General features: G+C 38.9%; 1 protein-coding gene across 3 annotated transcripts in view; it reads right to left on the bottom strand.

Moving 5' to 3' along the window:
• Window positions 1-14306, bottom strand: part of NAA15 (N-alpha-acetyltransferase 15, NatA auxiliary subunit) — a 65241-nt gene that overhangs the window by 39019 nt on the left and 11916 nt on the right. For all 3 annotated transcript variants that reach the window (XR_010923666.1, XM_067568035.1, XM_067568034.1), the window contains exons 2-6: window positions 5135-5219; window positions 4184-4288; window positions 3208-3365; window positions 1886-2020; window positions 1542-1695 (exon numbers count right to left, since the gene is read on the bottom strand). Coding sequence is in view for 2 of the 3 variants with exons in the window: in XM_067568035.1 (XP_067424136.1) it covers window positions 1542-1695; window positions 1886-2020; window positions 3208-3365; window positions 4184-4288; window positions 5135-5219 (637 nt within the window). In the remaining variant the exon portion in view is untranslated. The remainder of the gene's footprint in view (window positions 1-1541; window positions 1696-1885; window positions 2021-3207; window positions 3366-4183; window positions 4289-5134; window positions 5220-14306) is intronic.

Here is a 14306-nt window from a genome sequence, read left to right as displayed (position 1 = left end):
TGTACACTTTGTATGCAGAGTAGTACAAGATAATTCAGACACATCTCACGTTTCAGAAGAGTGATAAGATATTATTCTGGAGAAATAGTATGTGATCATGTAATTAAAGACTATCATAACACATTCATAAAAGACAGAGCTAAAGATCCACATACATCAATTCTGGCATTTCCTGACTTATGTTTTTGCAAGATAAAAGCCTCAATGTGCTTTCATTTAATCATGGGAATCATCTCATTGACTTCAGTGGGCTATTTCTGTACTTAAACTGTGTAAATGTGTGCAGGATCAGGTCCTTGGATCTTCACTAAGGAAATTCATTGCCATCAGTAGTTTTTTCTATAGAATTTCCAAAGAAAGGCAATAGGAGGAGCTACATTCTTCATGGCTTCAAAGCTCTGATGTTTTGTAAGACAACTGTCTGAGAGCATTTAACTTTTATAATATGAAACTATTTGGCTAAACATCATGGGAATGCTGCCATTCTTGAAAAGGCAATGGAACACGGCTGCCCTTAAAATTAGACAGCAACAGCTATTAAACATCTGGTTACTTACCATAAAACTACTTTGTACAAGACCAATGCATGTTAATACTATCCCAGTTAAACAGTCATTATCATTCACTGAAGAGCTCTGTGTGGCTTGAAAGCTTGTCTCTCTCAACAACAGAAGTTGGTCCAATAAAAGACATTACCTTGCCCATTTGTCTTTCCAATATCCTGCGACCAACATGGCTACAACTACACTGCATTACCATTCACTAACATTAGGGTAAACCATTTAAATGGAGGACTTAATATCTGTCCCAACATATGGTACACCATGCCAGTAGTAAACTGCAATTAGAGTTTACATTCATATAGCATTTTTCATGCCAAAACCTTCTATATACACATAAGCATCGTGGAACTATGTCAGCATCTCAGGTGGTACAGCACCTGAATATTAGTCTATGTTGGCTAAAATTCAACTGGGAGGGGGGAGGAGGGGAGTTGTAGCGTACTGGCAAATTCCTATGCTCGCTAAATGTAATGTGAGCTATGGTGTACTTTTAAAGGGAGAGAATCCAGTTAAAAATAATTAATATCCACAAGTTTTATTGACAGCTCCTTAGATTATGAAAATTATATTTTAAAACGTATTTCCTCCCATTGTTAATGCTGATTTACCTTGCTCATTTCCCAGTTTGAGCAATAAAAACTTACTAGTCTACATGACTTCCTGATTCATATACCAATACAATCAATACTGTAATGTATAGGATGCAAATACTGCAAAGTATATTTAAAAATTAACTTCTTGTAAAAATGAAGTTTAACCAAACTTAAGAACATTAGAGAGTCCCGTGAAAATAGTTTTTGCTTAGTTTTAGACCTAAACTGGCCTGTCTTGTATATTTCATAATTCAGTCTTATATAAAAATAGCTTATTTCTTTTATTTCTCTTAAACAATATATACAGGAAGTGCACACAAGATTCCATAATACAGAGATGTAAAAGCACACAAAGTGACAGCCTCCTGAAGAGGCAATTAATTACCTTTAGTTTCTTCAACAGCCAGTTTATCACAGATCTGCTTTTCATAGGTACCAAGATGTTCCAAGGCTTCTTTGTAGAGTCCTGCTTCTCGAAGGACTTGATTCTGATACAAAAGCAGCTCGCTGTACTCATAGTCCACTTTATCAGGAGATGTCTGAATGTAAACCAGGCATATGAATGTTCACCCTTGTAGCGTACACTTAAACTTAGGATAAATTGAATTCATTTGGTTTTAAACATCTAAAATTATACTAAATTGTTTGTGTTTGAAAGACAATTACTTTTTTTTTTTTGCTCACAGCTAATCAAAATATATGAAGAATTCCATGTTTTCTTTTTTATACCTGTTGAGTCTTCCTAAATTCTTCTAAAATCTTTGCTGCCATTTCATAATCTTCCAGCAGATGATAAGCAATAGCATAACCAATCCAAGAGGCTCGCTGTGCAGGTCGGAGCTGAAGTAACTGGTACCTGGTTTCCTGTAAGACAGTAATACCTACTAATTTTCCTGTTCTGACAGACTCTAAAGTTCTCCATAAAATATTGTAGCTTTAATATTTCAGTATGTTTTATAAGACTACTTAAAGAACAGAGTACAAAGAAAAACTATCAATTGTGCCACATTAAAAAGCTTGAACTTTAATAAAGTGTAAAAACAGAATATTCAAGGAAAACAGTACTAAAGAGACACTATTTCCAACTAAGCTGTCCTCATGAGCCAGACTAACTTTAATGTAGGTATCAAGGCAAGTTTTTCTTATCCTAAAACTACTAAATAAAGAGCATCATTCAGGATGTTTCAGTTTGAAACCCATGGAACAGTTCTAGTAGTAATCTCACTTCAGACTTATCAAGAAGTCTGTTTGTATTCAATCATTAGAGATGCTACCCAACTTAACAGAAGTGCTTGCATGAAGAATGGCTAGTGTAAGTGGCATCCATCTTTATGGAGATTATAGTTGCATCCACAAATGGCAACTGATTAGTTTGGGAAGCTAGTTGTATGACTCTCCAGGGAGCCATGACTTTTTTTGATTGAGATTTCTGGAACAGCAAGTAATTTAAAAATATTTAGAAAAAGTCACTAAATACATAGAGGGTAACAAGCATTAGCAATAAACAGAAAGGGATCATGAAGAACAGCTAAAGAGTAATAATAAACAGCAATGCATAAAACTGGGAAAGCTGCACTATATCCAGTCTTAATTAACTTTTATATTAAATGATCTAGCAGTAGTAAACCGCATTATGACATTCAGAGATCTGAAATTGGGATGAGTTGTGAGCTGCAATCAGTACAGATTAAATACAAAGGGACTTAAGATAAATTAGAAACATGGACAGCATGTGGGATTCAACTTGAAACATGCGAGCACATATGTTTGGAGGAATATATTCCACTCACCTTTAACGCATACGGTGAGATAAACTTTGCTTTGATAGAAAGATAACCTAGCAAACTGTAATCTTTATATGAATTATTAAAAAGTAGTCTTCTGCATATCTGAGTCTGAATGTCAAAAGTGTTAAGCATATGAGAGTTTTAATGTTTTGATTCCTATGGCCTTTAACCTGAGGAAACTGTATGCAAGCTACTAATTATTGCACTAACCCTTTGCTACTGTTTCCCTGGAAACCTATAATAATGTAGATGAGGGTTACTCACCCTGTAACCCTCAAGATCTCTCATTTGAATCTGCAGCAGAGAGAGGTCTCTCAAGATTTGAAGATTGTCTTTATCCCATTTCAGTGCATTTCTGTAACATTTGATAGCTTCATCATACTTCTTGTCTGACCTCTGGAGAAGACCATATACATGCCAGCCTGGAAAACTTTGTTAAGGGTAATACTGCATTTGAGGGTGAAGAAAATCTATCCTGAATGGCAGAGTGCCTACTAGGTTTATTTAAAAAAAAAAAAAAAAAAAAAGCATCCAGCTACGTGACAGACAGTAACACAACTAGAGATGTCTTCCTCAACTGTACTAAAAAACAATGTTCAAACTGAATATATAAAGCTTTTCATCCATTTATATTACAAGAACATAGCATATATATTGCACACTATTGCAATTCATTTTCCTACTGTTAAAGACAAATAGGAAAAATTTTTGAAAGAACTACCAACTTCTATTACCTGCATTTTTTAAGTTGCCTAATACAGGCCCTAATTCAGGCACACATTTGCGCATGTATTTAACTTCAAGTATGTCACTAGTCCCATTGACATCAATAGGATAATCATGTGCTTCAGGTTAGGCACATGCTCAAGCACATTCTTAAATCAGGGCCATAGCAAGCAATTTGAAGGAAGAAGATTAGACTTGCAAATATAATGGAAAAGAATGGTGTGCTTTTGATTCAATAACTATAATTTTTCCCACAAAAGCGAGAATGGGTATTTATCTGCTTGCGCTTCCAAGAAAAGCTTTGAGACAAACAATTTACATATGAAATTGTTCCGATAAGTTTAAACAAAATGTACTTGTATACATCTAAGCATATTAAACTTACCAGTTGTACACTTTCAATTTGGAAAAGTGATGGACCTTGGCTCTTGTTCACATTCTATAAAATGAGCAGTTACTCTAATAACAGGCTTCTCCACATTCACAAATGGAAGGTATATTTAAAAAAGGATACAGACATGACTCTTCAAGTCATTCCGTAAGCCTCTACGCACTAGTTCATATGCTTCCTCTTTCTTCCCTAGACAGTTCAGTGTTAGTCCTTTCATTGCCAGGGTTTCTAAAAAACATTAGAATTTAATTGATACCAATCCGTTATTTTATTAAACACAAGAGACATGATATAAACTAATAACTTAAAGCATATAAAAATTCATACTGAAGACTTTAGACTCAGGAAAGTTATTAGGACAAAGATTCCAATTATTCTATTTTCAGGTACAAAAGACTATGCTTGTAGCTTATTCAATTAGTGTACAAGGCTCAACAATAAGTTCTGTACCATATTTTCAATATAAAAAGTGAACTAGTATACTACTTTAAAGCATGTCAGTTTTCCCTCTATACACTGGTAGGCAGACAGTCTTCCTCTAATGGAAAGGAGTCTGTTTAAATAGTCCATTTCTCAACAGAAAAGGCATTAATTTAAAGTGGATTTCAGAAAAGGACAGTCGTGGCAATTTAAAAGGTAAAAAGGAAATTCTCTCTCAGAGTGCTTGAAAAAGAGGTTAATCCCAAAAACAGAGGGGAAAAATGTTGGGTGGCAAAAACCCCTTTTTTCTTTTCCAAACTGTTTTCTCTTCACTGGAAGAGCAAGATAATTCAAACCACAATGTATGTGTGTTGTTCGACCCAACCCTTCCTCAAATCCTGTGCTGCGTTGTTCAGATATGAGACAGAGAGAAAATAAAATAAAATTAAGGACAGATATTATAAATATTATATCAGCAATGGTTATAGTTTGTACTTCATCAATTTCCTCTTAAAAATAACTTATCCAAAAAACGAACAAAAGTGCTAAAAGATTTATAAAGTTTTACAATAAGTCTCTTAAAATATGTATTACTTGTTCTAAAGCATATCATAAACAGGCTATGATAGTTTTATATGCCAGCTGAAATCTCACCTCCATGTTCTGCAAACTTTGGGTTAGAAAGGATCTGTTTACAAAACTTCAGCCCATTTCTGTACTGTTTATGTTCATAACACCTCTGTAGAAGAAAAGCAAAGTCAGTAACTTAATTCACAAAAGTAACACTGAAATGTTTTACAACGTTAAAAAAAAAGCTAAAGCACTATAATTTCAGATATTGAAACAATGTGCTCTGCTTGGACAGCTTTGGATTTCAAAACACAAATGGGCAAATGTCCCATTAACATCCCATCGTAGTGTTAAGAGTATCAGTCATTTGTCCCAATGTACTGGAGATAGTGCTTTAAGCAATATAGTTTTTCCAGCTATGAAAGCTAGTATTTCATGTCCTTAGCAATTTTATTAACCTTACGATAGGAATCTGTGGCACTTTATCAAAATTAAAAACACTTTCATTCTGTACCCATACTCAGGCTATTTAGTTTATCTAAACACGTATCACAATATAAGTGATTCATATTTGAAGATAACATTGAAGATGACAATTGATATTCGTTCAGAAACAACATTATGGAAGCCATATCAGAACTATCTATGTAAGTACCTAACTCCCTTAAAACAGATTACCTTTTTTATTAAATAAACATGCCTTACCCAAGTGTTCAACCAGCTTTGGCATACTGACCCTTCAAGGGGGAATATAGCATAACACAAATATTCTAGATGGAAAAGTGGGGAGAATGCAGGTTGTGATGGTTCTTGGGGTATACAGAACTGATAGTCTCCTTGTTGCAGTGGGAGTGAGTCTTGCCTGTGGTAGCTCAGGGTTAGCTCCATAACTTCTCCAAGCTATGCCAGCCCTCATTTCACCTTGCAGGTTTACAAGAGGTGCATCCCAGTCCCTGAGTCCCCTTGAAGCATTCCCCCACAAGAGATGCACCCCAGCCTGAAACTGGCTGCTCAGAGAAATCACAGATCCTCTGCTCCCACAGGAACAATGTAGCTAGTTTATCAGTTTTACCTTAAATCACGATTCCTCTATAATATGCAGCTCTTGTGAGCACTTACATTAAAAAAGATTTAAATATAAAAGAATACAGGTTCCACTAAAAACAAGAAAATGTGATGGAAAAGGATGGCTATGACACAAAAGAAAATCATACAACACAAGCCAAGGCCTACAATTATTAAGTTACCTGTCCTATCTAATAAAGTAGGTTCCCCCTGCCATACACTCCAATGTTCAGTCTTTTGCAGATCTAATCTTTCATGAAAAACACTCCCACTCAACAAGTTGTCTTCTCAGTGAATGGATGCAGAGGGTCTTTTCCGCCTTCTCATACACTGAATTAAGTCTTTTGTCTTTTTCACAGACAGGGCATCTCCTGTCTGTTACAATGTTCCTTTTTACCTCCAAGTGGTTTTGATTGTTTGTAGTTATCTTCACTGGTTTTCCAGTGATTGCTCTGGGATGGGGAAAGAGCAGGCAATTGAACACCATGTTACATAACAGGCCAGTGAGGGAGAGGTGGCAACTCCTTCCCACATGAATGGATCATCACCGAGACACAATTATCTGATGACTAACTTTTACTCCAAGGCTATAAGGGCGTATTTTTCAATATAGTTACATTAAACCTTAAATATTACCTGTACACATGTCTCACAATGATTATGAGTACTGATAAGTTACAAGCTTTCAGTACAGACCTCACCCTTCATGGATAAACACCATAAAAGCAATGTATTAGGTCCAGTGAGTTTGTCAGGTCTGAGACAGGAGTAGCCTGTGGAGAAAAGTGAACCTGCAGGGGCTTCGAGCTCTGTGGTTCTCCTGGCAACTCAGGTCCGGGGACCACCACGCCACCCAGGGTGGTTGATGGCTGCGGGGTCCACACACCGCCTGCCACAGCTGGGAGCTCCGGGCCCCCACTGCCGTAGATGGTAGAGGGGAACCCAGAGCTCCATGATCTCCCTGCCTCCCACTGCAGCTTAGGGCAGTGGGCCCCCGGCAACTGTTGAGAGCTGCAGGGTCCCCTGCTGCCTGCAGCGACTTTGAATTCCAGGGCCCCTGGTTGCTGTGGGCAGTAGAGGGAACCCGGAGCTCCAGGTCTACCTGCAGTGGCTCTGAGTTGTGGGATCCTCCCGCCACAGCTAGGTGCTGTGGGGTTTCCCCGCAACTACTGAGGGTTGCGGGGTCTCTTGCCGCTCACAGAGGCTGAGAACTCCAGGCTCCCCCATCAGCGAAGCTCCAAGGTCCCCTGCTGGCTGCAGTGGCTGGGGGCTGCAGGGTCCCCCCACCACTTCTGGGAGCTGCAGGAGACTCAGGGTCTAGGAGCTGCGTGGGCTGCTAGCAGCAGCAGCAGCTGAGAGTGGAGAGGCCCCTCTCCTGGCTTACAGCTCCAGCTGCCGCCTGGGGCAGAGGAAGGAAATGTCACAGAGGTCTCTGGAAGTCACAGAATCCGTGACCTAATCTTATTCTTATTCATGTAGAAGAAGGCCATGTAGGAAGAAAAGATTGAGAAAAACAGTTAGATCCAGATCTCTGTAATCTCTCTGAAAGTAAAGAGCTTCTAAATTAGATTGCCAAATACCACTGCAGATGTCCAGTGACATAAGGGATGAACCAGTGGGTGAGCCACATGTTCACCCTCTCTGAGCTTACAGGACAGAGAGTAATGCTTTTACTACTAAATTCAACCACTGTGCCTACCCCCCAGAAGTACTCACATGAAGCCATGCGCTGGCCACTTTGAGAGCATCAAGGAAAGATTCAATTCCCAACTTAGCAGGTGGAGAATTACAGTTTGATGTACTTTTGATAGATTAAAGGTACCCTAGTGGCGTTCACTCACTAAATTGGATAGCAGTGAGAAAAATATCCCAATGGTTATAGCTGCCTGTTGTGTCCTGCATAGTATCTGTGAGATAAAGGGGGAAAAGCTGCAGTCACAGCAGAAGGGCAAAGATGAAGAGGTTTTCTGCTGAATTTGAACAGGCGAATAAGTGGCCCATTAGAAGAGCTCAATGTGGAACGATGGGGTTGAGGCAGGCTATGAAAAGCACTTCAATCATCAGCATAATAGTGTTCTGTGCTGGATTGTTCTCTGGGTCTACATCTTTGGGTGCTGCCAGGAATTGTGTAGTACTTGCTGTACATTTATAGATATTAGACTGTTTAATGGAAGCTATAAATTGTGTGGTGTTTGATTTACATTTACACATAACTGTTTTTCCTTGAACCTATGAGTACATACAAGTACTGGGTGCTTTGAGTACCACTATGTATTCTGCACTACTTATTGTGAACTAATAAAGAAAATTTTATTTGCAAAAAAAATATAAATTTATTGGAGTAGTAAAAACAGTGCAAAAACACAATGTGCAAAAAATAGCAATGTAATTAAAATTGTGGCTACACATACATCAGACGTGGTTCTCATAGGTCAGCATATGTAAAGCTGTGGTTTTCCTTGCTGTCCCCTGGCGTGGAATAATAGATATAAGGAGGCAGGCTGTGATACTACATGGAATGTTGGGGGATGTAGGGAGCTGGTACCATGCAGTTCTCAGACAACTGCAAAGGGTGGGGAGTCCGGGATTGCTGGACCAGCATGTCAAACAGAGTCTGCTCTGAGGCATTTGTTTGCTGCCTGAGAAGCCCCATTATGTCCTGGCGCATCTCCCTCTCCTTTTCCTGCTGGGATTCATAGGCCTGTCTCCTGTCTGCTCTATCCCTCTCCGTGCTGTCCCTTTGTTCATGGTTCAGTGTACTACTGATTTGCAGGATCTTGCTGAACACGTCGTCACTAGTCCTCTTCTTTCTCCTTCTCATCAGGTTAAGGTGTTCTGTGGGTGTGGGAGAGGCACCAATCAAAACGGCAACAGCTGCTGATTAAAACAGAGAAGTGTATCACTGGATTTACGGTCAGAACGGAAAAGAAAAGATGTTTCAGAACTTCCCTTATTCCAAGTTAAAAAACTTTTAATAAGACATGCTTATTAACACTTTAGCTTTGGAGTGCCTCTGCACAGCACAGATCTCCAGCCCCCGCCAAGGCAAGTATGACCCAGAAAGGAGGGAGCCAATAAAGATTTTCAGTTGCATGATGCAAAATTTTGGTCCTTTTACCATTGGTACAAGTATAGGGGAATGGCACTGAATATTGGCACTATTATCACAGATGCTGGTGATTTTAGCTTATCTCTCACTCCTGAGGGGTAACAAAGGCACAGAGAGCACAGCTGCTACTTGTGTCCCGAATGCACCAGACCTGTATGACACTGTATAATGCATTGGTGCCAGTCAAACTCATTGCAGAATGGCATGGGAAAGTATCCTACTGAGGAGGAAGTAGTAGGACAGCCATCCCTAGAAATCTTTGGGAGAGAACTGCAGAGTATCTCCATGAAAGCTTAATCGAGATCTCACAGAAGGTTACAAGAGATGTCCCTACGTACATAAACAAATTGCTCCATTTGGTTACCCCACCCAACCATACAAAATAGGAATGAAAAGCAGAAAACTCTCTGTTCATTGTACCACTACCTCTTCTCTTACGAGTAAAACAATGCAAAGTCAATACTTGTGTCTTGTTAATTTGTTGGCAAGTCACTATCTTTAACTTTAAAACACTGCAAGGTAAAATGGAAGCACACACTTACCGGAAGTTCTGTCCCCTTCCTTGGGCTCATCTGTATTTGGCTGGCAGGACTGGATAGACTGTGGTGGAGTCTCTAACAGGTCCTGGCTTGGGGCATGGCTAGATCCCTCCACTGCATCTTCTCCCCGCCTCCTCCTCACTGTTTATGGGAGGGGTCTCAGGCTCCTCCAAAGTTTCCCGGTGGTCTGCTGGGTGCTAGTGGGTTCTCTACCAATTATGGCATGTAGCTTGGTGTAAAATCAGCAGGTTTGCAATTCCTTTACTTTCACGCAGCACTTTGTACCCTTTTGCCTGCATCCCCTATGCAACCTTTTCGTAGATATCCACATTCCTATAGTTGGTCCGTAGCCATGCTTGCACAGCCTCTTCTCCCCACAGGCCCAGGAGATACAATACATTCTATCTATTCCCGGAAGGAGGGAATCTAGTGTGTGGAGCTGGCATGGTTGGTTAGGGGAGATGGTTTTACTGTGTTGCTATAACAGGGCGCTCATCAGGAGACAAATTTGAAGGTAGTCTGTAAACACATGCACAAATAGGGTTGATCCAAAGCAACTTACGTCAACCTAACTTTGTACCTGTAGACCTGATGAGAACATAGCTTTCAGTAGCACTTTTAAAAGAAAGAAAGTCATGACTAAAATATGTTCCACTTAAGTACCTAAAAGTTTGAAGAGTTTTTTTATTTAGATTTGAAATTTAGGATTTGTTTAGGACAAAGACTACGATAAGAATTTTAAAGGCATGAACAGATTTTTAATTTGAAATATTTAAACCTTCCTGTGCAGTTTTGTAAAATTCAAACCTCAGAGTCTGTTTATGTATGATACAAAGCAGATGAAACTGGCCATTCTAGTTCCATCATCCAAGAGACTAAAGGGGGTGTAAAAGTGCAGCTTGCATAGAAACAGTGATAGCATCACAAAAAGAAGAGGACAAATTTTTGGCTTTGCAGTTCAGCTTTAAGTACAACTATTAAACTACTCTGCCTACTAGAAACACTGGATCTTATCTCTAGCCAGTTTAGTTGTATGTGCTTTTAACAGAAGTCTTTCATCTTGAAGTTTAAGGCAAGTCAACAAAGATACATATTATACGCATGAGAAGTAAGAAAATTTCTACACAAGTTTTAGATGTCTAGATAAAAGGCTGAAAATGATTCAAGCACTAAGTTTTATTGTGATGGCCAGCATAATACAAAGTAAGAACAGCAGCAAATTTTCTCCTTTAGACAGCTATGGACCTGATCCTATGACCACTGAAGTTAAGACTCCCATTGACTTCAGTGAGCTCTGAGTAAGACCCTAAGAGCTTATTACAAATTGAATAAAACACTACCACCTGAGGCACTGAAACTGAGGACTCAGCAGTAATAGTTGCATGCTCTCTTGAAAAATGAACAAACTGATTATAGATAAGGTAGTAAAGAATTCTAAGTCCCTGTTTTTTGTTTACAGGCGTTGATCGGCCAAAGGAAAATAAATTGGTCTGACACTGATTTCCTATATGTAATATCTCCTAGCTTCCTGCTTCACATTCTCCAATCTATTTCACTCTGTAAAAGGAAAACTTCAGTGATTGTTTAATTCTGAAACTTGACAAGCTTGTGTAAAAGATCATTCTTTTTTTAAATACCTTTGTATTAATAAAAATGGCTTCATGGAGACTGCCATCTTCCCTGTGAACCAGTTAAATAAAAATAGCAAAGTACACTTGAAGAGGAAAGTTTATCTGCATATTTTTAAATGCATGCTGAAATGATTTTATTTAAAATTTCTTATTTCACAGGCAGATGGTGCTCAGGAGTTTTAGAGACAAACAAGTATAATCAACCTCAAGAACATATCTTTATGAAGAGCTTCCTCCATCCCTGTGTCCATACAGACTCCATTTTGAATGGGGGGCTGGCGGGGGGAGATAAAGGAAGCTGTATTTCCCCCCATTTAAACAAATTAGAAAATGTCCTTTCGTTAAAGTTTGCCTGTTATTATGGTACCACCAACCAGCCCTAATCAGGATTAGGGCCCCCATTGCTCTAGGCACTCAAGATCACAGACTCAAAGCCACTGTTCGCAGGCAGTTTCTAGAAAATAAATACAAAGCTATCCACTGCCAAAGAAATCTTGAAAACTTCCCCAGGAAACTCTTAAATATTTGCACTTATACAGTGCTTTTCAAACAATAAATCATTAAGGGCTTTACAACCCTGAGTAGATATCCTTTTCTATATACGCAGTGGACATAATTTAAAAAGTGAAAATGTATCTACTGTTATGTGGTGATATCTCATATATCTCCGTTAATTCTCTGTATTTATAAACATGGAAATAACGGACGTATCCACTCATGCGACTTTAACATCATTGTAAGGGACAGCACTATAGACAAGATAAAGCAGTCTTGTCCAAAGTCACAGTGAGTCAGTGACAAAAATGGGAATAAAACTCACATTCCCTGATCTCTGCTCTAGCCACTAGATTATACAGCCTGATTTTTATTTATGTATTTTTTCATGAAACATTTATCCTTGGGCTTTGGAAGTATGATGTGTACTAGCTTGACAGAGACATATAGGAAAGACTGAGTGAGAGCTATAACCTATAAGCCTAGTAAGAAGTCCAAGCTCCCGCACTGAGAATGGGCAAGTGTTCACATTCCTATATGGGTAAGCATTCCCAAGCAAGATTTAGGGACACCCCTGTGAATCATCTTTTGGCTAACAGATGTCTGATAAATACATCCTCATCACCAAATCCATCAACAACCAAAACTGCAAATGTTACAAGGTTGAAGGAGCATTCTCCCTATTTCTCCTCGACCTCTTCCCATCCAGAGCCTCCTGGCTGCCAGCAGGGTAAAGTGGAGGGACTCCACTTCTTTACACCTCACAAACTCCTGGCTGCTACAACAGGGGGCCAGAGGAAGGTGTGGCCTTCCTTCAACTTTCTGTCTTAGGCTTGGCAAGCTGGTTAACTGACTGGTCAATTGACTGACTATTACTTGAGCATGGTCAAATATTGTTAAATAGTCCAGCAAGAATGCCCTGATGTAGGTGGTGACCTACTTTTTTTGACTGCATCTTGGTGCCATCTGTTAGAAAACCCAAATTAAATATCTTGATCACTTACTGTACTACATACTAATCCCACCTGTTTGGAAAAAGGTGAACATTTTGGAAAAAGTTGAGCATTTTGATTGGCTGGAATCTTCTATAACAAATGTTTGTAGGTATGTATAGCTTTATTTGTATACCATGCCATCAACATACACAGCAACTTACAAAGCACATTAAAACAAGACACAGCCCTTGCCCTGAAGAGCTTACAATCTAAACTGACTAGACAAACATACAGAAATTAACTGAGAAAGGAATGAGGAGTCACTAAACCTCCTTCCCCTACACGAAGAAAGATGCACAGCCATTAAGCCTCTTCTTCAACATCAACATCTTTCCCCCACCATCAACAAAAAAACCTGCACATTAAATGTCCAAGTAAACCCTCAGTCCTCCCCTCAACAAGAATTTTCACACACCCCCATGTATGCCCAGCAATACCTTGCTGATAATATGCGAAGTTCTATGCTAATGGATGGGGTGTAACATCACATCTTTGTAGAGACCCTCCGTTAGTCCACTGTGTTTGCTGCAAGGAAATGAGCTGCCGGCAACCTTTTCCCTCCATGTAATCTGTAAGTGTCCTTGGAGGAAAGGATAGGGCAGCGTGCCTGAAAACATTAAATGGTTGGAATCTTTTGGTACAGGAGCCATTAGAAAGAGAACTGCATGGTTACTGGTTGATTGAAATCCACAAGATACTTCATAAATCTAGATATTGTCTCACTACTCTTGGAATGCTAACAGTATCATCATAACATATGCAGTCAGTGAAAGCCAAAAATAATTTGTATGGAAATTTTTTACAAGACAAACTTTGAAAAATTTAAAGCTAAACACAAGTACTGTTCTTCTATGGGACACATGTAGACAGAATGAAGAAATGCTTGTTGAATTCTTTTGATATATGTCCAGCTACTGTCAAAGATGGATTATTGCAGTTAAACAGCAAGAAACAAAACTAGTCTACATCAAAATTTTTCTTCTGTGCACTTTTTCTACTTTGTCTTCAGCAGCTGCATCACAAAGCATGGCATGTTTTGATGAAGGTAGTGATATGAGTAACAATGAAAGTGAAGCTAATTCCATTTCCAAGAATTTTGCTAATCCATCTGTATTAGCATAAATTCCTTACTCTTGGAAAGTCTTCAGATGTTCTTCATCAAATTGGTATTAAAAGGTTTTTTGATACAGTGTCCTTTGACCAGAAAAACAAACCTGATCATATGTTTGCTAGAGGTATTTATGTCAGTAATAAAACAATTTCATATAGTATAAAATCCTTTAATGCTAGGTTTTTTTCATAAATTGTGTCCAATTTACAAAGTAGGAACCAGCTTATATGAAGTCAGTCTTCTGAATGCTGAAAGCAGACAATGTGAAAAAGATTGGTATTCTTATTGCTCAAGCTACTCATGTCTGTACT

This window comes from Emydura macquarii, unplaced genomic scaffold (genome assembly GCF_026122565.2).
Source record: "Emydura macquarii macquarii isolate MOO-44397 ecotype Brisbane River unplaced genomic scaffold, CSIRO-AGI_Emac_v2 contig_2834, whole genome shotgun sequence".
NCBI classification, from domain to species: Eukaryota; Metazoa; Chordata; order Testudines; family Chelidae; genus Emydura; species Emydura macquarii.
This window is presented reverse-complemented; position numbering and strand designations above follow the sequence as displayed.